Genomic DNA, 27,450 nt, shown 5'->3' on the forward strand with positions numbered 1-27,450 from the left:
CTACTTTTATTCGAACGCTTTGGGACTAAAATAATTGTTTGAACCTTTCCCTTTTTCCAGCGTATTGCATAAGGAAACAAAAAAAGCATTTCATATATATCGCATAGCTTTTATATATATGTACTTAACCCCCGTCAAACTAAACACGATTGATTCTGCCTTTGCGACCAGTGTAGATCATGATCAGCCTGCATATCCGTGCATTCTGATCATGATCTGCACTGTTCGCCCTTCAGTCAGTATTTTTCATGATAAGCACCACTTTTAACAGATAATGATACTGTCCAAATTGAAAGATGGACGAGTTCATTATAGAAATTTAGCAGGGTAAGGATTAAAAATCTTCTAACGCCCCATCGATATTTTGGCAATATCTTTCTTATTACATACAGTATATTTGTGACAATCTCATACATTCCGAAAACTATATTGTTAATTTTGAAGAAAGAAATCGCGTTAATGTTATGGTATCTTTTTATTAGTTGTAATATTTCAGCGCATTTTCTTTTAAACTCACAAATATAACATAAATATCTAGAATGTACATTCGTTGTAAGGTAGAAACATGGTGACAAGATGGTTTGATGTTTGACCATATCATATTAGTGGAAATTCAACATATTCACCCAGATGAATTTTATGGTAAGTTCTCCTTCCCATTATAATTATTTCTATACATGTATAAATTTATATCACATCATATTTAATGGCATTGAACCAAGTTTGAAAAACATGTGCTTAAAAGTTTAGAAATTAAACCATAACTTGCTCGTTAATACGTACTTTACTTCTTTATTTAGTAGCATGATTTCGGATTAAAAGATTTAATTGTAGTTTTATTACTTAATCTGAAAGATTAACATTTAAAGGAAAATGAAAATAAACTATTCCGGATATGTGAACTTAACAGTTAGTGTATATCATGTGCATAAAGAGTGTTTGTCAAATTTGCATCAATGCAGTCTACAAGTGCGTAAAACTAATTACTGAATGACGTAAAATTTCAAATATACGGACATAGCGGTTTCAACACTTGAAATTTTTAACCATGAGTATACGCCATCACCGCCACCGTCCGGACTATGAGTTTATCTTGCTATTCAATAGGGCTACCGGAAGTGACAGAATTTACTATTTCATGTTAGATCCACGTACTAAGGACAGGATGTTTCCTAGAATGAATACAACGCTTTTTCATAAACTGCGTAATCTCCTTGGATTCCGACCGATTGTACTTAACGGTATGCTATATATTGTTGGTGGGAAAGACTGGGTTTCCGGTGAAATGTCGGGAAGTACATGGCGGTACAATCCGGATACAGGGAAGTGGCACGCATGCGCACAGATGGTTGAGCCTCGATGTCGTTTTACCGCGAATGTTTTAGATGACAAAATATTCGTTACTGGTAAGACATTGTATCCAGAATTTCACATTACATTTCACACATTTTATTGTTTTTCACCAAGCACATTGTTGAGATGATTTAATAGACGCATTGTTATAGGTTTATGCCAGCAGACTTTCTATAAATGAACAACGGTGCCAGATGTAACTTAGCCAATATAACGCTTTCTATATTCAATTTCCATGCATATTTCGTATCTTTATATTAAACACGATGGCATTTAAAGGATTCCATATTTATCCGATTTTATTCTTAACAAATAAACAAAGAAAAATGTGGATGACTGGCTATGTGGTTTTTATTCGTTGAAGGTTTACCTAGAAATTTAGTTATTGTTGCAACAATTTAACATTTTCGTGATTTACATCAGATAACCAAAGTATGTTCTTAGCTTGAACTTAACTAATACTCAACCGCATCCTTGTCAGAAGAAGGAGTATTCAAATAAATTACGTTATTAGTCGTCACGAAAATAAGACGCCTCGCCGAGGAATGGTTCCCAAGTTCCACGTATTGAAAGTCTTAAAATTGAGTATCTGTTTTTATAAGATACAAGAACTAAACAAATTTATCAAAAACAATAAACGTTTTGTGGTATTCATTGGTAACTGGACTTCTAAAACGAGTTTCTAAAGCCCGAAACTGAAGATTTTAAAAGACGTTTTCACCATCTTGTTTTTGTTAAAGGCCAGAACTCACTTTCAAAGTTTTCTTTGCACAAAAAGAAACTTTTCTGTTATTGAACACTTTTTGACAGTGCAGACAGCCACGGAAAACTTTGGTTTAAAAAATTCGATAAACTTGGATACAAAATAGAACTTCATTCCATTGTTTTCAAGCTTCGAAGGTCTTTGATTGGAATTAGCCGATCAGACTTGAGTTTAGGACTGAAGTTGTCACAAAGTACGTGGCAAAAAGGCGAGACGTGCACTGCATTGTAGTACTTCTTTATCTCCACCCACAGTTATCAATTTCTAGTAATTGTTCTTCCGACCTTCAACAGTATGCCTAGAAAATACAATGATAAGGCAATGCAGTCATCCTTTGTGATTCAAAGGGAAGCTGGGGCCATTCTTATGTTTATATAATGCAATTTCCCGCCATTTCTGAAAACTTTGATACTGACAACTGACAATTTAGACAAAGTCTAAATTATCAAAATTTTCATTTACAGAGGTTTTATTAAATTTTTTGAAAATGACAACAGAAACAATTTTAGGATGTAAAAGAATACAACCACAGTCGTCCAAATATTTTTGTGACAAAGTTATTGATAGTTTAATGTCAGCCGCCTCGGAGTATAGACTTGAATGCCATAACTTGTTGAATAGAAATACAAGTTTGAATGGTTGAGCAGGAAACAAGTTAAGAACTTACAAATTGATGAAGCAGGAGTTTTTAACTGAAAATTACTTGAAAATGTTTATGCCTTTAAAACATAGGGCGGCTTTTGCTAAATTTAGATGTGGGGTTGCCCCCATCAGACTTGAAACCGGCCAGTATGAGAACCTCTCCATTGAGAATAGGATTTGCCCAATTTGTAGGGAATCTGTTAAAAGTGAAGTACATGTTATACTTCATTGTAATAAGTAGAGCTATCCTACTCACCACGGCGTCGGCGTCAGTGTCGGCGTCGGCGTCGGCGGCACACCTTGGTTAAGTTTTTCGTACCAGTCCACATTTTGATAAAGTCTTTTGAGATAAACTTTGAAACTTTCAACACTTGTGTACCATCACCATGTCCAGTTTTAGGCAAGAGTACATAATTCCATTAAGGGTTTTGGCTGAATTATGGCCCCTTCTAACTTAGAAATCTTGGTTAAGTTTTTCGTACCAGTTCACATTTTGTGTAAAGTGTTTGACAAATGGCTTTGAAACTGTTATCACTTGTTTATTATAACAGTCTTGATCTGTAGGCTAGGATACGTAACTCTGTCAACTATTTTGGCTGAATTATGGCCCTTTTTGGACTTGGAAATGGTACAATTTTTGTACAAGTCCATGTTTTGTCAAAACTGTTTGACATGTGGGTTTGAAACTTTGAACAAATGTTTATCATCATGATTTCTATCTGTAGGCAAGAGTACATAACTCTGTCAAGTATTTTGGTTGAATTATGACCCTTTTTGGACTTGGAAATTGGTTAAGTTTTCGTACAAGTCAAGGTTTTGTCAAAACTATTTGAAATGTGGCTTTGAAACTTTGAACACTTGTTTATCGTCATGATTTCCATCTGTAGGCAAGAGTACATAACTCTGTCAACTATTTTGGCTGAATTATGGCCCTTTTTGGACTTTGAAATCAGTTAAGTTTTTCAAACCAGTCCATATTTTGCATAATCTGTTTGTCATAGACTTTGGAACTTGACCACTTGTTTACCATCATAGTCTACATATGTAGGCAAGACTACATAACTAGGACAATGACTTTAACTCAGTTATTGCCTTTTTTTTTACATAGAAATACGCGTATCATTCTATACTTTGTCTAAACTATTTGAAATATTGCTTTGAAACTTTGAACACTTACTTACCATCATGGTCACACATGGTCATATAGTGCAAGACCTATCCAAATCCACAAATGCAGGTACATTGTTTGTCTATCTATTTTTCTTTTTTTTTTTGTCTGAAAATCTCTGGTAATATTTTGACTCTATACTTCCATCAATGCTTCGAATAGTCGAGCGCGCTGTCAACAGACAGCTCTTGTTTTGTCATAGGCTTTTTAGGATTCTATGTTTTTATTAACTTTTAGTAGTAGTTTTACTTAGTATTCTGTAGCCACTGATTTTGATTTTCTTTTATTTCTCTGTTTTATTTAAGAGATATAATTATATCTCATTTGATGATATGTTGTTGGATGGATTCATTGTTTGGAGTTTTGATGCAAAAGGATTATATCTCGAAGGCGCGAGGGATGTAATGGTTTGTATCTGAACGGCAGACGATTATTTTATTCAGGGGCAGATCGCTGTTTTACATATATTGTTTCTTTTTTAACAGGTTAATATTTTTTTAGACTTATAGCTTACCTGTTATATTGTCAGGTTATTAAACTTTCAACATTTTAATGTGTAGATATGATGTTGAAATTTCAGGAATGTGTAATAGAGTATTTTACTTATTAATAGTCTCTTATAATTCAATATTATGAATGGCATTGTACTTTTTATGACTTTTATATTTGTATGTATGTAAATATTTGTACAATGATGAGACTGAAATAAACTATTAACTATAAACCGTTTGATCCACCATATCTGCAATAAGGGTCTTTTTCTACATATCAATGTTTTATGCTAACTAAGAAATGATAGTCCATATGCATCCAAGGACAAGTAGAGTCAAAAATGTATCTTTTGAATTTTTTTTAAATGCAGTTGGTATTGTCCAATATTAAGAGAGAAATCGTTCAAGAAAAAGTTGATCAAACAATAGTTTTAGATTGTATACTCTGTTAAGCGATGTACATAAGAAGGTTGCTGTTGTATGTAAGAAAACCACAATCCATTTAATTAATAAAGACAGCCACCGGTTTATCTCCCCTGAGAATTATCCCAACAAAACTTGGTCGATTGTCAGTGTTTCTGGAATATAACGGATTCTGACATTAAAAGACAGCCTACAAATGGTCCTGTCAACTGAGAGGCAATTACACGGGAAAATGTGGGAACAAATAGCATCTAGAACCCAACGTTATCTCGTTAAAGGGACCAATTAACCAATCATTACAAGCATTAAATCCAATATATTCCATTGAAACAGAAAATTTTTATGATAAGTTTCAACCTAATTCGGTAATAAATGTACTTTTAAGCTGATAAACGATACTTTTGTGGGCAATTATGATGGAAATATGATTTATGTTGTGCTTCTTTGACAGCGAATTTATGTGTTTTTTCTTGATTTTATTTGTAAGGGTGAGTCATTGAGGTAATGGCAGCAAATTCAATATGGCGACATATTGTATAGTAACAGATGGCGTATACTTGTCGTAAAGCATTTCATGTTAGTTATATTGATCGATAAAATATGTATATCACAGATTGTTAGGGGCCTCCGCGGCCGAGTGGTTAAGGTCGCTGACTTCAAATCACTTGCCCCTCACCGATGTGGGTTCGAGCCTCACTCGGGGTATTGAATTGTTCATGTGAGGAAACCATCCAGCTGGCTTACAAATGATCGGTGGTTCTACCTGATGAAATAGTGTACAGAGGGGCAGCTGGGGTCTTCCTCCACCATCAAAGCTGGAAAGTCGCCATATAATTGTGTCGGTGCGACGTTAAATCCGACAAAAATCACACATTGTCAAGAGTTTGTTTGTGTTTGTTTTATAATAAATGCATATTGATCTATTGACATTAAGTAGACATGCCTATCTTAAGAAGCAGCCCAGACATGTCGGTCAAAGTGATACATACTTCGTCTAGTCATGAAATACTTAAGTAAATTTCAAACCTCTTAAATATTAGTTCATATCTACATTATATGCTTTAGCCAGTTACAACTTTCTATCTGTAAGATTTTAATATTTTTCCAGTTTTTAGTTATCACAAACCTCAACTTCCCTTTAAAATATATTCTTTCTAACTCATCAGCATCGAATTTGATTTAAGTTTTGGTTAAGATATGAAAATGTCGAAGGGTCGTGCCTTTAAGGTTTAAATTGATTTTCAGTTTTAGAATAATGATTTCAAATGCAAAAATGTTCCATTCTTAAAATCACTGCGATAATTATCACCGATCTGTGTCCATGGCTCGGTTTAGTCCCAATATAAAACAGTATAGCTGGCACGTTCCATGGTTCAGATTCGGAAATTCAAGTCTACGCCGAAATACACGCTTCTATTGACAAAAATGACAAAAGAACATCTTTGCATTAACCATGACGCGAGTCGACACGTTCCAAATATAATATAGACTCAGGGTGCAATACTGTCATTGGTCAATATCGAGATATTGTTCAGAAGCAAACTATCACGTGGTTAATTAGTTTTGAATCTGCTCCCTTCCCCCATAATGCAACATTGTCATTGGTTACTTTCATGTTTGTGCAAAAAGGCATATGGAACATTTAGATTTGTCTGCACACTCAATTTTTGTACCTGATCTATCGGCGTAAATATTATCATCAAAGAGGGAACTGCCCTCTCTGGGCTGTGGGCATACTAACAAGGTACATCAATATGAGTAACTCATGTTCAAATGGCAACAATGTAAGATATTCTGCGCTGATAAAACAGACATCGGAAATAATTATCAGAACGATCAATGCACACATTATTAACAGAAATATAGCTTTGTGAGTCAGTCAGGATAAAACAAATGTAACACTATCCAGATTGTCCATTTGTTTCAAATTTAGATAGTCTTTGATGATAAAAACGTACAGAACTCTAATGTATGTTTTACTAACTGATTTCATCAAAGCATCGACAATAAAAGACTTTTTCGTCTAAAACCCTCCTTGTTTTTTCAGCTATCAGAAGAACTATATCGGAATTCCATTTACTTCCGCTTATCGATGATTGGTTCGTTGATGCTCGTTTATGTTTTCAATTACTGGTTCGGCCACTTGAAGTGCCGATTAAAAACTCATCAGTTTTGATTTTTTCTCTGTGATAGGAAATAGTTGATTGTATCAACGAATAGCTTTATGAAACAATTATTTCGTTGATGTAAATATTTGTAGGGCATGACAGTTCTCAATTACAGACTCAGTAATCAATGGGGCTGCTGCAGCATTTGTTTCACGGGCAATAGTTTTATGAGTCCGAACTAAAATAAGAAATTTCTTTAAAATATCCAATAGTCTCACGCGGCTATTGTTATGTATCTGACCCTATCCTACTGTCTAGAAGTATTATAAAAAGAATAAGAATTGTAATATATATTTTGAAAACATTTGTTAATTGAGAGTTTTACACGATTTTCATCTTGATGATTGAATGTAATATGAGTAAAAGGGGCACAAATATGGCAAGTGAAGCTTAAAACGGTATTTTGCGTGACCAGGTATTTACAAATCTGCCTCTTATTCTAGAAATCATCAATTAGTTTACACTCATTTATTTCAGATGAACTTTAATTATGATGATGTAGACTAAATTTTAATAGTACATTCTTCAGTAAAACTGGCGTCTTCTTTTCATGCTGAAGCGTCTGCGATATTCGAACCAATGACCACTGATAAAAACAATTTGTGTAAGACTCATATGCAAACTATTTTTGATACTTTTTTGCTCTTAATTAATTCAATATATATTTTGACTAGGTGGTGAAGTAAGGGGCGGCAAGGTAACCAGCACGGTCGAGTATTATGATCCTGGAACGGATACTTGGACGCCAATCAGAAGTCTACCACGGCCTAGAGTGGATCATGCGAGCTGTGTAGTAGGGGGTACCAGGCTTTATGTATCTGGTGGTATCTCTAATATAAAACACCAGTGCTCAAATGTGTTCTGGTAAGTCAGTCGCATATGCATATATATTTCTTTCGAAGTTAACTTGCAGCATGACGTTGTGCGTACAACCGTTTTTGTCGAGCCCGCTGGCGGTGAGCCCGACATAGTTGTCACAATGGCGACTCGATGTATGTGCGTGCGTCCGTGTGTGCGTGCGTCCGTCCGGATTTGTTTGTCCGGACCATAACTTTGACATGCATGGAGCAATCTTGTTTATATTTGGCATGAATGTTAACCTCAGTGAGACGGAGTGTCCTGCGCAAACCTCAGGTTCCTATCTCAAAGGGCAAGGTCACAGTTGGAGGTCAAATATCATGTCAGAAGGCTTGTTGTTGTTCGACATGCGTTGAGGAAACTTGTTTATATTTGGCATGAATGTTTAACTCAGTGAGACGGAGTCACGGTCATGTGCAAACCCCAGGTGCCTATCTTAAAGGTTAAGGTCACAGTTAGGGGTCAAAGGGCTGGCTCGACATGTTGCCCGTGGGCATCTAGTTAATATTTTTTATTTAATTTTGTTAAGACCTACCATTAATTGAAATTATTAACGATTACAGACTTGTACTTCTATTGATTTCTACAAAATGTCAGTATGTTTTCTTTTTTCATTGAAAGTAATTGGGCTTTTTCAATAATGTACATATACAGATATTTTTCAGTGCAAATATTTCTTACTTAAGAAATACGTTATATTTGATATAATTTATTTTAGTGAAAAATGCGTCTACTCTATCCTTGAAGTAGAGGAATTTCTTCCTGTTGATATTTAACTTTACTGAAATGTTAACAAAATTCAAAAATGTGTACATGATTAAATACTTCCGGCATATGTATATTCTAACATTACTCATTTACGGGAATTTAAATAATTGTGCATTTTCATCTCCATAGTTAAAAAGAAATCCATTACATACCAAAGTCAGATTTGATCGCCTTTAAATTTTTGTGTTATATCAACATTATGTTATATTCCCCTTGTTGTATTGAACAATGCCTTGGTGAAATAAAAGATATGTTCTGTTCTCTTCTTTTCACTGATGGAATGAAAAGTCACAATGTTTAGGATCCTCGTATACAAAAAGTTTGACAACACATATATATCTTACACGGAGATATTTTGAATGAAGCGAGTTGTTTTTAGATAATTTCAAAATAACTTCTGTGCTGATCGAACTGTTCTTCAGAAAATTACAATTGAAAATACACGAAAAAATGCATGTACATGTCTTACACTGAGAAACAAACTTGCGAATATTTTTGCCGGATCTTAAAGATTTTAACAGATGTCGTAATGACTTGGTATAAACACTCATTATATTTTACTTTAATTTTATGGATATTTAACACGGAAATGTTAATGAATCGTTTAACCTTTGATATGTCTCATGTTGATATAAAACCATTTCCCCATTTCCCTCTGACTGCCTATCTATGTGTTTTTGCTTTACATTTTGTAATATAATTCATATTTAAGCCGCACCATGTGAAAACCAACATAGTGCATTTGCGACCAGCATGGATCCGGACCAGCCTGCGCATCCGCGCAGTCTGGTCAGGAGCTATGCTGTTCGCTAACGGTTAGGGTTTGAAAGCGAACAGCATGGATCCTGGCCAGACTGCGCGGATGCGCAGGCTGGTCTGGATCCATGCTGGTCGCAAATGCACTATGTTGGTTTTCTCATGGTGTGGCTCTTTTTTGTTGCTTCCTGCAAGATCGTTGCTTTTCGTAATGCGTGCACATGCAGAAATCCAGTAAAATGCCTATTTTGATTGACAGCTTATGTTTTCCGTTGTGTATTTTTAAATGAATTGTCACATAAAACCGTTTTAGGTGAACCTGAAGAAATATACATTTTACTATCATTTTTATTTCTAAATACACATAGTTTGCCAACAAACAATTTAAGTATTAAGTGTGATATGATCCCTACATTTCAACAAAGCAATAAATCTCAGAAAAAATGCGAGAGTACGTATGATTGGACGTATCCATTAGACCAGCCGGGTTAATGTTATATTGACGAAGTGTTTTTTCTCAAATATCATTCAGACTAAAACTTTAGAGACATTTTCAGGACTTCTTTAAAACAGTTTTGGATAATTTCAGTTTTAAAATGTCCCAGGAGCGGCAAGCAATCATTAAGGCTCATTTACCAATTAAGAAAAAAAGCTGTTAATTGTTTTTTCTTTCTAATTAATCTTTATTTAAGACAGCTGACCTTATTAAGAGCATAAGTCAGGTTGTGACTCACATTTTTTGTGTTAAAATCAACTTCTTTTTACAGATTTTTTTTCTGGAACCATTGTAACGCGCACGTTTTTATCGAAGGACGCGCGACTCATAACTTCATCATAAAATATTGAGCGTGTTTGATTGGTCCGTGTGGCGTAGTGATATAGAAGCGGCGAGATCAAAGGTCTTTGGGAAATGTGAGTGACCGTTCTCGGCGATTTAATGACTTAATTGTTGGAATCCGATTGATTTCTAGGGGCCATCTATAATAAATGTAATGAGTCAACAATCGGGACTCTTCACAACATTGGTACTTACTCATTTCGTTTTATTTCACTACTCCTTATAAAAACATCGCCGGTCCATTATGTTTGCTATACCGACGGTCTTTATTCAATACATGTTTACCAGGTTTATAAGCTATTTGTGAAAATTAATTTCTGGCGTCATGTTATAATACAATTGAATGGTATATCGGCCAATAGTCAAATCTACTGGCTCTCGGTCTGTCGGACCTCGGACAATAGTATTGGCTATAGACCGATAAGTCATTCCATATATACATATATTTAAGTGTATAATATAGTACGTAGGTCCTATATATTTGTATCCTCAACATACATGTGCTATTTTGACGAAGCCAGGCATGACAGTTATATTTGAAAAAAAATATATATTTTACCCTCAATTTTATGTACTTCATAATGCTGTGTTTAGCGTTTACAATTCAGTTTTATATACATGTAATCATTAATATACAGTATACCTGTGATATAAATGTATATAATAACAAATTTTGATATTTTCATACTATCTGTAGAAATAGGTTCATAATTATTTTCTAACACACATTTCGTGTTTGTATGTTTTATTGTTTTATTATCGTATATTATTTGGTGAGTAAGATCTTGTCTATAGATCAAACTAAAATTCATCATTTGAGGAAAGAACGATCATGGATATATTTAGCTTTCCATGTTTAATGATCAGTTTGAGTCTATTGCAGCTGTAATAAAAATAAAGATTATTTCATTTAAAACGTAAAATACATTAATATCTGTTACTAAGCTTTCTTAGTAACGAAATTATAAGAAATTTAATTATCCTGAAATGTTTAAGATTCATGTTCATCTGAGAATGATTTTTTTAAAATTTCGATTTAATATTTTAAAGAAAGTGGAACACTGAACGATACTGCCTGTTAAAGGTTTTCAAAATTAAAAAGTGTTGCTGATCAATCGTGTAAAAAATTATAAGTCTATAAAAAGGAAAGGAATAGATTTTTTTCTAATAATCATTGAGCTAGTTTTAAACATGTAATACCACATGTTCGTGACACGCACTTGCGATATTATCTGTTGCGAAATAACAAAATGCGGTTTCTGGGTATTTTTCTAAATGTGTATTTAATATTCATCTTGCGTATTCCTGTAACCGACAGTCAGTCAATACTTATTGGGAAAGATGTGTCTTTTTTGTAGAAACTGTTCATTAATTAGTAATTTTAATCAAATCATCCACAAAAAATGATTAATAGTGTTCCGAACTGAGTATTGTTTAAGATTTTTAATTGGTTATAAATTTAATGAGATAGTCTTTTTTCTTCTTTCTACACGAATTACATGCTTTTTACTCGAATGGGTTTGAGTCATTTAGTGTTTTAGCCAGTTACTACAGAAATTTGACTATTTTTCTCAATCAGACCTTTAAAAATGTAGAAAAGGTTACACTAATTCATTATGACATTGTTAAAAAACAAGTAAACAAATACAGAGACAAGTTGTCTAATAAATGAACAAGATGAAATTTATCATACTGCATTATCCATTATATGCTTTGATACTAATTCCTCTAATATTTCGATGACAAAAACTTTTCAGTTCAATAAACCAGGTGTTCATTTTTGCTGTAGTATCTTTTAATCAATGCAGCATTCAGTGCGCCGTATTTGACGTTTATAAATGAACAAACAGTGATTATAGAACAATATCTCAAAGTAAACAGAGAAAATGGACATTTTGTGTACATGTTTGCTCATTAATTAACTAAACTAATAACTAGTAATAAGGCTTTGTTTTTCAATTTCTAAAACAGCTTTGATGTAGGGTCGTGTCATCGTCAAATGATCGCGATGCCTTAAAAGTAATAACTCTTGCGTAAAAACGGTATGGTATATCAAATAACCTGACGCCTATTTTCTTTTGCTGGATTTGACAAAAGATGGCGAGACCACGTGATCGCTGTTCTCAGTCACATGACTCATAATGCCAACATGGCGACATGACTCAGCGGAGCGCAGTTCAAAAACGAATTTATAAACGGTTCAGCGTATAATAGTTTATATTCATACTCACGGGTATGGTGTCGTTATTGACTTCAGATAAGGTTGATTAATGAAGAAACACGTTTTGGGAACCATTTGGCGCAATATTTTCCATTATAATTAACATCATAATATAGAATCCGAGTGCCAGTCTTGTTAAATGTCATATTATTGATATGCATTAATTGTGCAAGTAATTATATAGATTTTATGGTATAATATTCTATAGTCAGATCAGCATGACAGAAATAATGATTAAGATAGACTATTTATATTAATGACTGAAAATTTGCTTGAGAAAAATACGCGTATACCGATTCAATGTGTAATTAAAGTTCTGACATTCTTATCACGTTGTAAAAATGATATAGGTCACATTTTACGTTTAACTACGATTTGAATATTTAACTAGGTCACCAGCGAACATTTCTTTTCGCCCAGGTACGGAATGAATCTAATTTAAGTGCACATTTACAAATGTCAGTGGGATTTTTACACCGTCTTATCTTATATCTAACATTTCTATATTATCTTTCCATCGCGCAATGTTTTTATTTCCGAATATAAGATGTATTTATTTCCATTTTTTTTATTTTTGCAATTTGAAATGTTGAAATATATTTCATGCGCGAAAGCGTACATCCGGACAGTACAGCTGTCACATGAAAAAATAGGACCATGAGCCAAACCGGGTTCGAACTCATGATTGCCCCACCTTTTATTTAGTTACAGCAAAATCTTTAACTCACAGCAAGGTGTCTAAGAAGGGACACAGTTGCGTTTTGTAAAAAAAAAAACATGGAGAAGCTACATGTAATTATGACTGGTATGCAAAATGATTCATGACCTATCTAATTAGGAAATATCATGTATGAACCACGAACTTCAATAATGCTACCTTTCGCACTGACATTTAAAATATAGGCAACCCAGACCGTTGTATAAAACTAATTATTTCACTTAAATAGGTGCTGATTACTCACAAACTAAAAATTAATATATATATATAGGTTAATTTTGAGACTCGTCTGCCGAATAGGGAAATCAGCATGATTTACCTTTCATAAGCGAAAGGGATTGGGGTGGGGCTGGGCCCCGCCCCCGCCAATTTTGATAGTGGACCAGCATATGGTCCCCCCGCCATCACCAACTTTTAACCACCAAAACTAATTTTTTTCTCAGAAAAAGACTGAAGATAAAGGGGAAAAAGCTTATTTTGGAGGGCATTTAGACGTACTGATATGGATTTGATGTGATGTCTACTGTCACTAAGGGGGGAGGGGGCGGCGTGGGGGGGGGGGGGAACGTTTTTTTTTTTTGGTTTTTTTTTTTTTGGTTTCTTTTTTTTTGTTGTTGTCCAAAGATTGTCAGGGAAAATCTGGGTAGGTTTAGCTGCCCGCCCCCACCATCCCCTATTGTCCCCTCCCGTAGTACGCCACTGCATTGCCTGCCTTATTACTGAATGACACTCCCTAAATAACGGACTATTCCATTATTAAAAGAACAAAAACAGCGCTGACTTCGAAACCGAACTATAGTAATTTGCCGATATTGTTGACCACTCAGTCGTCGTGAGCTAAATTATATAACCGAGTTAATCCATTTACCGCTGTTCTTTCCATAACTTTTGCCCCTTTTACAGTAAAAATGTACTGGAAATGTTTTGCAGAATTGTATTATACTTGTTTTACGTACAATTACACGCTGTAATAGCTCAACTTAAAGTAATAAATGTTATTGTAGAGGATTGAACTTGTTGCTATCCTACTGATGTGCTATGATAAGACACAGGGCACTGGTTAAAGAACGTCGCAAATAACCAAAGTAGACGTCAGTCGGCAGTGTTCTGTCGTATCGCAAGTTGCGTACTACAACGAAGCTAAATAGTGAAGTAGAGGGGCGAGAGGGTGGCGGGGGTCTGATTGTTCATGTCGTCCGGTCATGAGCCTTAACATGGATAAAGGGAGATAACAGTCCTTAAACATACAAAGCGTATAACCAAAGAGTACTTCCCCTACATTTAATCGTCAAGATTACAGTTAAATTGAATTCATTTTTATAAAGTATTGGCGAAATATTGCCATGGCTGAGTATATTTTGTTTGTAAGTAGTTATAAAATTTTGAAATGTTAATTAAATCTATCTTTATACAGTACATTCGATAACGGCAGCAAAACCCCGAAATATGCTATAGAATGCCATTATTTAAAGGAATAAGTTATACTGATATTAACTAACATGAGACATTTAGGAGACCATACAGAGTATTTAACCCACAAATACGAGCTGTCGTGTTTGCTCAGGTAACTGTTGCAAACTAGAGTCCAATTTTCTTTTCACAAGCACTTCCATCGTATATCTTCTTGCTGACAGATCGGAATATTGCTAGACTGATCTCCCAGTCGGCCGATGTTAATATATAACAAAACGGACTGAGGTGGGAGGCTGAGTTAAAAGGTTTTTAATTATGGTAAAAAGATCTAACTTAAAAAAAAATAAAAATGGCTTCAGCATGCTTACCTTCTTCGATAGCTTCGAAATTGGTAAAGGATGAATATCGGACGGTGCCACACTTTTCTAAGGAAAGTAGTTCTCAGTGTAACCCTCTGCTACATGTATACCATATTTAGTATGTACATGTACTTTGCGATGAGTAGTAGCGTTAATAATAGAAGTTATTAACCTGAATATATTGTATCTAAACTAGCTGGAGTAAGCATGTTCCAAATCCATATCGACATAACATCAAAAATTACCCTTACCCCCTTTTTACTGTCATTCCACCTTCCCGAATACCATACCTCATACCCGGCTCACTCTCAGAAAGGTGGCAACACTATGACGGATTCTTAGACACTTATGGTGGAATATGTCATGCCAGATCCATCCCTATCAGTGATTTAAAACTATCTACTATCTGTAAGCCATTTCACGTTGCTGACACATATGTATACCTGGACCCATCAAAGTAACAATTAAGATATGCTAATAGATGATGTGCTCCAAAAATAAACTGTTGTAAAACATATTTTAGCATTTTGAGACTAGCTGATGTTTTGCCATGTGCCACTAAGGCAGACTTAGAAAAAGTTTTTCTATCACCCTGTCATCATGTTTACTATCACTCTTCCATCAAGTCTGGAAAAGATTTATCAAGTCTAGAACTAGAGTCTTTTTTTGGTCCCCTTCAAGCATACTCTAAAAATTCTTTCAGCATTCCATTCTGATCCGGAATAAGAATTTAACAGCATTCTTTGGTGACAAATGTCTCCCTGTACTAACAATCAATGCATTCATTTTTTTCTTGTCCGTTGGGATAATGAATCCTATCCAATCGTTTGTTAGTCCCTTACTGGTTGAAAACCAGTTTCGGGGACTATAGGATTGCGCTTTTCCGTCCGTCCGTCCGTCATTCCGTCCGTCCGCATTTTCGTGTCCAGTCTGTAATTCAACAATCCTTAAAGGATTTTAATATTACTTGGCACAAATGTACCCCATGATAAGACAATATGTCGTGCGCAATACCCAGATCCCTAACTTAAAGGTGAATGTCACACTTGGAGATCAAAAGTCGATAGTTTCCCCCCCCCCCCCCCCGTATTATCAATAACTCTGTCATCCGTGAAGGGATTTTAATATAACTTAGAACAAATGTTTTCCATAAACAGGCAACATGTCTTACGCAACCCTTTATCGCTAACTCAAAGGTCAAGATCACTGTCAGAGGTCAAAGGTCAATAGGATTTTTTTCCCTTTTGGTACATAACCCTGTCATCAACTAAGGGATTTTAATATTACTTGACACAAATGGTCCCCTAATGTGTAATGTGCCATACCTATACCCCAAGTGCAAAGGTCAAGCTCACACCTTAAGGTCAAAAGTCAACATTGATCTTTTCCTGGCCAGTCTGTAAATATATTTATATAAGGTCATGTGACATATGGACCCAATTAAAAATGTTGGTATATTTTCTTCAGAATTACTTCCCTTTAATATGATGATTTCTTACATTTTTTCTCATATTCTCCCACCAGTTTCAAAACCTATACATCATATCTAAAACAGTCGTTAGTGACAAACTGTGTGGATGGTCAGAGGCGAGAAAAGAGAAATATTGCAACTGGTTTGGATTTTCTTGTAGGAAATAATAATTATATGTTTAATTTTTTTTGTAGGGTATACGACCTCCTTACTGACAGGTGGACAGATCCGTGTCCAAATATTGTATTACCACATGATAGAGAGAAACACCTTATGGTGCCAGTAAAAAACAACATTTACGTCATGGCAGGTACAGAAAACTATAAGACGAAACGCACGAGTTTTACCTCCGTTAAATGCACAAGATTTTCATATTGATAGCTTTTAATTATTGTAAAGCACGAGGTGTTCGTTTTCTAACTCTTACCTCCTAGTTAAAAATGTATTTGCTAGTTAACAATTCAGCAACGTGTTAATGAAGCCATGTACACTGTTGCATCCGTGCCTCAGCATTCTTTTTAAATTTTCGAACTGTCGTATCTCTTTTTTCATTGCGGTCCGATCTTAAAAGTCTTTCTGCAACACAACTGGGTGAACTGGACGATGTTTTTTTTCTTTATGAAATCAAGTCGTTATTAGGTTTTCCTAGTGTAGGAAGATTTCATGTTCTTTATGCACCCTTTGCGCTTTTCATTGTAGAGAAACTTGTATGTTTGAGAGCGACTGAATGTTGGATATACTATAAGTCTGTAACAGTTTCACTCAAGACATAAAATCACAATGGTAACTCTGCATGGCAGTGTAATAATACATGCATGCACGAATTAAACGTTGATGACTGTTTCAGGTCGAGGGTTTGATCAAGAGGTGTTCCAGGAGAAAGACGAGGGACATATTTGTAGTTATTGTACCAAAAATGATGGCGAAGTCAAGAGACCAAAAGCTTTTGACGTGGAGCACCCAACTATGTTTCATACCCGGGTCAACCCTGGTTACATTCAGTTAGGTTTGTACCAGTTCAGATTCATACATTCTATGGAAAGCCGGTGCCAAATGCTAAATGACAAATAGTTAGTGCAAAATGCTATTTGCCAAATGCTAAATGTCAAATATTGATAGTAAAACGGTAATTTTTAAACGATAAATGCTATTTGTTAATTGCAAAATGCGAAAATATAAATGCCAAATGCTTATTGCTAAGTGCTGATCAAATAAAGAGCTGAACTTAAAATATCAGTGTATTAATGCATCCTTTAAATAGTCATTGGCCTATGGAAAGCCGGTACGCCACGCTAATTGCCAAAATGCCATATATTTAATGCTAAATGCCAAATACTTAATGCTAAATGTCAATTATTTAATGTTAAATGCCATATATTTAATGCTAAATGGCACTTCTAAATGCCAAATGCTAAATGTCAAATAGCTAATGCTTATTGCTAAATGATGAATGCTAATCGTGAACTTCTTTAAATTTATGAATTACTGATTTCTATTTCTTAATCCTATGAACGTAACTTATGATTATTTGAAGACATATAACATTCTACCAGTCTGACTTGAAACAGTAACATGTTCATCCGGCCGTAACACTATTGGACCGAAATGTTTACTATTAAAATGCTTAGAAAATATGTTTTTGATACAGAACATTCGTACACTGATATATTCAGCTATTCTTTTAATGAACACACACTTAGCAATACGCATTATGGATTTTTTGTTTCGCATTTCTCAATTAACAGATAGCATTTATCGATTGGCAAAAAAGGCACCAATTGACAGTCAATATTGACATTCAACATTTGGCATATAGAAGACCGACCGGTGCGTCAAGCTAAATGACAAATGCTAAATGACAAATATGCTATTTGCTAAATGCTTATTGTCAAATGTTGACTGTCATATCGTAATTACCAAACGATGAATGCTAATTTTTAATTTCGAAATGCAGATCAATAAATGCCAAGTGCTCTTTTCAAATAAAGGGCTGATGAATTCATCCTTTTAATAGTTATTGGCCTTTGTAACATAACTTTTACCTATCATTTGTAAATGATTACTTATCATTGGTTATTGATTACTTCTGCAGTTATTTAGAAACTAGTTCCATATTTACGATATGTATGCCGTCATTTGCAGAACAACTTTATGCAGTTATTCGTAAATGGTTACTTTAATAAAAAAAAAGTTAAATGTAGCTGTGATAAAGGGTGAAGAGGAAATATTAGTACCGAGCTTCTAGCCTTGCTTTGTATTAGTTGGCGCCCAACGTAAATAACTCACGAGTAGATATGAATGGACACCTTGGAACGTCCCGCAGAGGTTCAAACTCCTGGAATTCGAGCACAAATTCTAACATGGAGGGGGTGTATGTAGTAGGGTAGAGTATAAGGGTGCACTTATACTTCCTTGCTTTTAAGCTAGCTTTTATAGCGTCGTGGTAGAGTGTCCGCCTTGGGTGTGAAAGGTCCCGGGTTCGATTCCCGGTCAGGCCTGAAGTATTTACAGCCTGTTACATTAGCGCTAAGTTATAAGTTACAGACTATAATGATACAGAATAAATACTTACATAATTCAATCTGCAGGCAAAAACATCTATCTTTTTGGCGGGAAAAGTTTCCAGAAAGACCGCGAAGTAACGGAAGTTGACTATTACAGCACTAAAACCCGGAAGTGGAAAACAGTGTTCAGTCTACCCGGAAGATACAGTTATGCCAATATAGACTGTGTAAAACTGACGGTACCGATACATAACAGAGATTTTAACTTTAACGCGGTTCAGCTGTATGAAAACTGGGTCATGTGGTAAATGTTTCAAACTCGATATGACCTATTAATGAAGAAATATAATATATATGTACTGTATATTTCTTTTTTTTTGTACTGGTGCCTTGGATGCAGGATGACACCATAGCTTCACAGAATCATATACTATGACGTCATATCGAAAGATGGCGGCACGTATATATAAATTGTAAATTAAACAGTTTTAGCCTCTGAAAAGAACAGTGCTCAATGTTTAATAAAAATGATTATGACAAGAGTGTTGTCTTGTTTTCTACAATGCCATGGTCGAAGTAAGGTCTTCTGTTTGTTACTAATCCGTCTAAGTACTTATCCACGTTTTTCAGCTCCATGCAATCGCGTACAAAACGCTGAATTGAAATATATATTGAAATACTGTATTTTTACAAGAAAAGATAATTTATATATTTTAATTTTATGAACACTTTTATGGTATCCTTCCAACGGGAATTATTGCAGAAAACAAATTCTGGTCTATCGGAAATATTACAATCTGGACAAACGGAAAGTTTATCATAGAACATTTTATTCCGGATTCCGGAAAACGGAAATAGCCTCAAGGAACCTTTTCAAGACAAACGGAAAAATATGGAACATTTTCTTCCAGATTTCGGACAGGAAATATGATCGAGCATAATATCAGGCAGACAATCATGAAAACATTATAATTATTTCTTCATGTAGTTGTTTCCCTTCCTGATGAAATATCGCTGCATGTTCAGAATCAGTGGTGCATGTGTGAACAATATAAAAAAAATGAGGTTGTCCTTATGACAATTCATTTTTTTTTAAAAAAAGAAAAACTATAGCCAGCCATCACTTTTTTACAATTTACAAATATCATAGAAGATTGTTTTAATCTTTAATAATATAAAGAACAAGAGATATTTTTAACTTAAGTAATTTTGTTTAAATGTTATGTCAGTATTTTCAAAGATGCAGTGGAAAATGTAAAACCATTTTGATTTATAAAAGAAAATCCATACCAATCTTAACGTTTTTTATTTTCAATGTAGACCTACAAAATATGGTAAAGCATAGGAGATTGTTGTGGGGCTGGTAAAGTAAAATTAGTTTAGTTTAGCCTTACAGTATCTTTATGAATCACAAGAATATTGACAACAAATGTTTTGTCGTTACTATTGTCATTTATCAATGATAAATAATACCTTTTTCTAAGAAATGTTTTCCACACCGTCAAATTCCTCTGTTTTTAGTTATCCAAATCGATATTGTACTATTTTCAGAATTTTGACGCACGATCTATTTTCTTTAATGTTAGTATCACTGACTGTCTCAGTCATAGATCACATTTAGCATAAATATTTCATCTGAGAAAATACTAAAGGAATCACATATTGTTATTTGTAGTTTCTTGGATATGTTTGACGTCACTTGAAATTACTACGATCTGTGACTACATGCCTTTAACAGGAACAAAGTTAATCCAAATAATGGAGGCCTGGAACTTAAAAAAGAAAGTTCTATTGTTAACAATGCAAAATTTATTTTTAAAACCATTTTCATTTTCAGCATATAGGGTTAATATTTGTTTTATGACTATTTTAACATAGAATATCTATAGGTTTAAGGTGTATCTTAGCACCTCAAAATTTTGTAGAACTATAAAATTTGGTAGTGACGCTGAGAATACCCAGTTTTAGTGTGAATCAAGTGGATGAATTCTGTATGTCAGTAGTTCCCAAAAAAGGTACCTTCGTTTTCAATAGTTTTACTTTTGCAGAAATCAAATGGCTTGACTATTTTGATACCCTGGTACCATGTCTTGTGAGAATTTCCAAGCACTGCCAAAGACGTTTATTCTTTCTATAGACTATGTATAGCCAAAATAGAGAATGGCTGAAAGTTAATCCATCTTCCACATGCATGTACGTGTATTCAAAAGTCTTAATCATCAGTATTGAATAATTCAGAAACATAATCTATTCATATTACTTTTTACTTGATTGGTTTTTATGAAAGAAAACAGTTTCTTCAAACTTGTTATCAATGAGTCAAATGCTTCGTGAAAATATTAAGGTCATGTGAACCGATTTGAGAATTTATATTATTATTATTCTTTGAGTTTTACAAGACTTTATGTCCTAAATATTACTGCATAAAGGTAAAACTGGTAATAGGTAAAATTTGGTTTATCTGTCAAGTTTCTTGCTCAAGCAAAAGATGATTAAAAATCGTACATCTATAGATACTCTGTAAAGGTTTCCCGCTACCTTAAAAGGATTATATCCTAAATATGTTCTTTAAAACAGTTTTGCATTTTGTCTATAGAGTTATGAATAGCGTTTCGCCGGATTATAAAGAAGATACCTGCTGAAATCATATACTCACTTAACAGCCATGCTTTATGAATAATAAATACCAAAATAGAGCTAACCGATGAAGGAGCAGGGAATCACTCGTGAGAGAAAAAAAGTATAGGAACATGGTATTCTGATTTAGAGTCATTGTTTTACAAATACTCTGAGTGTATCTAATTTATGAATGATGGATAAAAAATATACCATGCTCTAGGTTTCTGTATTTCTTGAAAGTGTTAGGTAAAACTGGAACAAGAAAAATTGTAAAATAATAATAAACACACACACACACACACGCACAAACATCGAAATAAAGTTGAAATATGAGTTTAAAGCGTGTGAGTTTAAGTGACACAAATCTGCACAGTGAGATGAAGATTTGGAGAAGAAACAAGATGGAGGATAGAAAACTTGCTTTACAGAATGATATGGTGGACAAACATATGGCGGTCAGACGAAAAAGTTACCTTCAAGAACAGGTGTCAATAAATAAGGACTTTGATAAAAGGTTTTCAAAATTGACGCCTACTGCGGATGAATACCTCGAAAAATCTCAGGCCAAGTAAGATTATGTTATTGTTTTTACTTTATTTGTGTAAAATAAATAAGCAAGCAGAAAACACAAACGTTGACGACTTATTGTATATCTGGACGCCTTTCAATTAAATCTTTATAATGCTATATATGTAAGTATTCATTTATGCTGTACAGTCTTTGATCCATAGCAGAGCCTCGTTACCGCCAAAACAGTAACCCTTTAAACACTCTTAATTGCATCTACAGCCAAAGACACGTTATAACATTCTCGACTTCAGAAAATATAAGTTCACGCGAAATCATAACGTTTCGCTACAAAGCGTCGACTAGGTATATTCTTGAAGAAGGTCGTTTGACGGACTTTTGTGTCCTGCTTTCATTTTCCGACATTCCTATTTCAGGTCAGAGACCACAAAATCAAAATAGTATAGCGTACTTTTGGGAATAAGGTAATCGTATACCTGAGAATAAGGTGATGTCTAGTCCGTTCTGATTGGCCAGTAATGTAAACAAACCGAAGAAGTGATTTCTTTTTAAAATTGGACTATTTTACTACGTTTACAGTATTTTATAATGCATTTTGACAATACTTGCTACATGTGATGTATATTGAAAAAGGTTTCAGGGAACAACTTTCTCCCGCCGTGTCGACGATGCAAACAGGGGTCATATCATTTATGCGAATAAAACTAAAATGAAGTATAACAACTCGCATGTTTTTCGTTCGTTATCTGAATGGAACTGAGATACCTCTTTAAGAATATATGTCTCGTACACGCCATAATGTTATAACGGAAGTCTCCGGGAAAACAAATGGTGGTCTCTAACCAACAGTTACAAACAAGTTAATACAACATCTTGAATCATCATCGTCCTTGTGTTTTTCTAAATCTGTATACAAGATGTATATCGATTTGTTTGAAAAAGCCTGTATTTGAACGGAAGATGTTTATGTAGGTAGATCTAATATACTTTTATATTCGTAGTGGCATAACTACCATATTGACATTAGTATTCAAACATTGCAGTCATGTTAAAAATTCAACTTTTCAGGTACTCCACATGGAAAGAACGTGAAAGAGAACGGTTGGACAGGAAATATCGTAGTCTACACAAATCATATCTGAACGAGTATAACAAGCTAGGAATAAAACATTATGGTCCTCAGAAAGAACGCAATTATTCAAAATCCGAGAACCAGGCTGATGCTACGAGAGAAGATACTGAAAACGATACGGCGAGTGTGTCTTTTGCTGATGAGCCAATGAGCGAAGAGGAAGCATGGTTAGCGTTAGGAAAATTAAATTTGGATATAAGTCGCAGACGATTTTCTGACTTGAATATCACTGGTAAATATCCGACAAGCAGACGGCGCGGCTCAACGGGATCTATAGATCTTGCAGAGTTTGCGAAGCTCCGTTCTTTACATCTTGCCTTAACATCTGTTGCAGAAGACGCTCATGACGAAGAAAGTGACGATGAAAATGAACGTGAAACGGACGACAAATTGGAAGAACTGAATGATATAACCACTAGACGCAAATCTGTGACGATCAAAGAGGAGCCGGTTGAAGACGTCGAGGTGGAAGATTTAATTGTAAGACCTAAACGGAGAGCGTCTATTGCTACAACTACAATTCCTAAACTTCCGGTCAAAGACAGTCCCATTCCTCTTGGAAAACGCTTTGACAGAAGGCCCACACTTCCAAACTTAGCAATACCATTCAATTATGGAAATTGAATTCTACTGCCTATATTCTTGTTCTTGATAATAATGCGTGTATATAGAGTTAAAATAGTTTCATAAGCACAGTGTTACCCTTCCTTTGGTGGAAATGACGTCTGAAATACTTTTCTGTGTGCACGATTTGTCTATGTCTTGCGCAAGACAAAATATCTCACGTATGCTGTGTGCACGACATAAGAAATGTGTCTGGAAGCTGGAAATAACAAAATGAAAATATTTTTTCTAAGTTTTATGCACGACATGCTATCTCATGCACCTGACTTGGCTTTGTCGTGATTAAGAATATTATCTCGTGCGTACGACTACAATAGTATTTACATGTGTCACATTTAGTATACCGTACTTTCTGCCTATGATGTGCCATTTTTTTCTACGTTGTACAGACAATACACTGTCTCATGCACACGGTTAGACATTTTTTTCATATCAAGGCTGCAGTGCGTTTCGTTTATGATAAAATTCCAAGAAGAATGTTTCGTACAGTTGCATGCTTATTTCTTAGATGCACCTTCGGGTTCAAACATACGGGCACACATGGGGAATGCTGCTAACGTATTGCGAAACTTATTCTCAAAATAGCTTAAGTCGTTCAAAATTCCAGAATTAGTGTTTTGCTAGGACGAGCATTATAGTATTCGTTAAATGAATAAAAATTACAATGCTTCAACACATAGGTGGGTCTTTGTAAAATTTTGTGTTTGTGGTTTCACCAAGTTTAATCTTCAGACTTCTGATTTACCGCTTATCAAATAATTCAAAAAAGAATCATTTATTTTGCAGTTATTGTTTATTTTTATCTGATTCATTGTTGTCCATCCATAATGTAAAATCGGGCTAAGCAAACCATGTTCATTAGCACTCGGTATTTTTTTTTTTTTTTTTTTTTTTTGTTGAATGTGGTAAATTTGTCGCAGTTATGCTGAAAGCAAATCTCAGGCTCCTTTCGGCATTTGAGGCACGAGCAGGCATGATAGCTTAGCCACAACCCTACAACAAACAAGATTTGTTTCACGAAACCTACTTAGAATTTATGAGTAAAGTGTTTCACGAGTCTCATTTCAAGTTGATTTATCTTAACTATTGGGCTATTCCTACAATATACTGAGTCGGAGAAAAGTAAGGTACATTTATTATTAACCTTACCAAAAATAATACGTTTTATCCTATTAAAGTCAACATTTAGGAGAGAACTTAGCAGGCCTACATACTAGTATTACAGTTGGCTGTTGACAAGAGCAGACAATGCAAACTACATTTCCTTTCAAGTACAACTTACATTTGTTTCCCTTTATATTCATATATAAATTGCAATGTGACAACATATTAGCAAAGTATAATTATTTTGATCACCAAATAAACTTTTTATGTGAAATGTATATTAAGTAGTACAAAGCATTGATTCTAAGGCTTTAATTAAGGGACAAGTAAAGAAATAAGAATATTATTCAGGTAAAAAAGTTGATCAATCTAGTTTTCTTCAATATGGTTCCGAGTAAAAAAAAAGACGTTTCCAGTGCTTGTATGCGATTGTTGACCTGCGGAGCTTCTTACTGAAATAACAACTTCTCCCTTATATCAAATACATGTAGTACCATACAGGATGCATGATACCAAAGGTGCAACAACAATAATACTCCCGGTAACACCAGTTAAGCGATTCTATCTTATATAGAAAGGATATTTTATGGACTCCACGACACAAAAGAACCGTAAATAATAACAAAGCTGAGTTCAACTACGATGCGCCAATTTACGACCGCCCGGCATTTCAGTCGATATCTTGGAGTTTTTTTCACGCGTTTTTCTTGTTTATGTAACAAAACATTTGTCTCATTTTCCCGAGAAAGTTTAAGAACGACATAAATAGAACATATTTGTCCCTTTTAATGCAATTTTAGTAAGGTGTGCTACAGAGTGCATCTGCAAAGCCAGCTGTAAACATTTGCATGCAATAAAAAGGAAGCTGCAGTCGATATTCAGCGACTTGAATCTATCGCACCTTCCCTTTGGTTAAATATTCCAAAACATATTTTTCAAATCACGTTCGTTTGTAAATGACGTATGAAATTGAAGTTTCCATAAAAAAAAACTGAGGTGGATGTTTGCTCAGCTTTCATTTCTTCGTTGTTAAATATAAGAATTAATTAATTACCGTGTTTATTTTGATTTCTAGGGGAAATGTCACAGAGCATAGAACTTTGGTCCGACATATAGCACTGTAGCACTTGACAAATAATGAACAATATTGCCAATAACGCCGTATGAGTATTGAATACTTTATGCAATATTAGCACTCTTATGACATAATGTCAAGGACAAGGTCACATTGAAACTGTAGTTCCATTCTCACGGTGTCATAGGCCCCTCTGCTTTGTGGACTCTTTTAGTTTGTTGAAATGCTGCCCAAGAGTTTTGAAAAATTAGAGTTTCTTTCGTATTTGTAATGTTACTCTAATGGTAGTTGTATTCACTGGCACCAGATCAGAAAGAAAATGCCTCCGTGTTATACCCTACCCCTAGGTATTCTATAAGAACCATGGTCATGAACGGGAAAGTGCACTAACCCGTTTCAATCGTACATTTCTCAACTTAAACGCGCAGTTCGGTGAATGTGTACCTAGTATATTGAACAAGCGATAATTTATCTTCCATCGTGCACCAGTCACATTGTCTCAATATTCCATATTGCTGAGATTATCAACATATTTTATGCTTCCGTCAACGTTACAGAAAAAACTTGCTTGAACTTCCCTAATGAACATCCGGTCTAGAGGTCACGGCAGTGCGCACATGTTTGGCGAAACGTAAACAAACAAAAACAGATTTTTAAAAAATCACAATTTTACACTAAAACTCGAAATGATGAATGAAATTCATCTTGTATATGATCTTTAATTTGAAATCATACATTGGTCTGCATCTGTTCTGTATATTTTATTCATTTTGCACATTTTGCTGCATTTTCACATTTTAGCGAACACGTGTAGTAAAATGACGATTGACATACATTTTCACAACAGCCAATCAGAATGGTTTTGTAATCTAGAACGGAACTTCACCAGGGAAGTTCAAGCAAGTTTTTTGTGTAATGTTGAAATTACTGTAAACTACGCGTTGTTTTTCTAAAATAAGATGTATTGAAAAAATGTGACCGGTACACAATGGAAGATAAATTACCACTTGTTTGATATCCTTAGTACACATTTACCGCACTGCGTGTTTTAGGTATGAAATGCGCGATTGAAACGGGTTAGTATATTTTCCCGTTCACGACCATGGTTCTTACAGAATACCTAGGGGTAGGGTATAACACGTACGGAGGCATTTTCTTTCTGATCTGGTGCCAGTGGTTGTATTGATGATTAATAAACACCCATAACGCTGGCTTCAAAGTTCACTTTCAGTTCACTACTTTGGGTACAAACTTCGCCAGGAATCGACGCTAACGTGTGGAAGGTTCATGGTTCAAATTTCTTCCAAGGTGCCCACTCTGCCAGATATTTAAATGTCTTCAGTCCACCTTAAAACTGCACTGGGAAAGCCAACTTTTACCCCAGAGCAAACTTTTCGCTTCCAGCTACAACAAGAAACTGACTTTCATAACAAACATGCTGGTGGACATCTTTC

General features: G+C 34.7%; 2 protein-coding genes across 2 annotated transcripts; both read left to right on the plus strand.

Annotated features, from left to right (window-relative positions):
* Positions 1–931: 931 nt before the first annotated feature.
* On the plus strand, positions 932–19,454 carry LOC123532734 (beta-scruin-like). Its single transcript, XM_045314298.2, has 5 exons — positions 932–1,406; positions 7,683–7,872; positions 16,605–16,720; positions 17,258–17,416; positions 18,999–19,454. Exons 1-5 carry the CDS (start codon positions 1,049–1,051, stop codon positions 19,220–19,222), a joined length of 1,047 nt encoding a protein of 348 aa, XP_045170233.2. The 5' UTR covers positions 932–1,048; the 3' UTR covers positions 19,223–19,454.
* A 2,078-nt stretch (positions 19,455–21,532) lies between these two features.
* On the plus strand, positions 21,533–24,602 carry LOC123545445 (uncharacterized). The gene is made up of 2 exons (XM_045331765.2): positions 21,533–22,101; positions 23,130–24,602. Exons 1-2 carry the CDS (start codon positions 21,863–21,865, stop codon positions 23,815–23,817), a joined length of 927 nt encoding a protein of 308 aa, XP_045187700.2. The 5' UTR covers positions 21,533–21,862; the 3' UTR covers positions 23,818–24,602.
* The last annotated feature ends 2,848 nt before the right edge of the window (positions 24,603–27,450 follow it).

Source organism: Mercenaria mercenaria, chromosome 1 (genome assembly GCF_021730395.1).
Source record: "Mercenaria mercenaria strain notata chromosome 1, MADL_Memer_1, whole genome shotgun sequence".
Lineage (NCBI taxonomy): Eukaryota > Metazoa > Mollusca > Bivalvia > Venerida > Veneridae > Mercenaria > Mercenaria mercenaria.

Coding starts and splice junctions, on each gene's coding strand:
- LOC123532734 (XM_045314298.2), top strand. CDS start 1,049: ATGAGTATACGCCATCACCGCCACCGTCCGGACTATGAGTTTATCTTG. Junction 7,873..16,604: donor CAGTGCTCAAATGTGTTCTG/GTAAGTCAGTCG, acceptor TTTTTTTTGTAG/GGTATACGACCTCCTTACTG. Junction 16,721..17,257: donor CAACATTTACGTCATGGCAG/GTACAGAAAACT, acceptor TGACTGTTTCAG/GTCGAGGGTTTGATCAAGAG.
- LOC123545445 (XM_045331765.2), top strand. CDS start 21,863: ATGAGTTTAAAGCGTGTGAGTTTAAGTGACACAAATCTGCACAGTGAG. Junction 22,102..23,129: donor CTCGAAAAATCTCAGGCCAA/GTAAGATTATGT, acceptor TCAACTTTTCAG/GTACTCCACATGGAAAGAAC.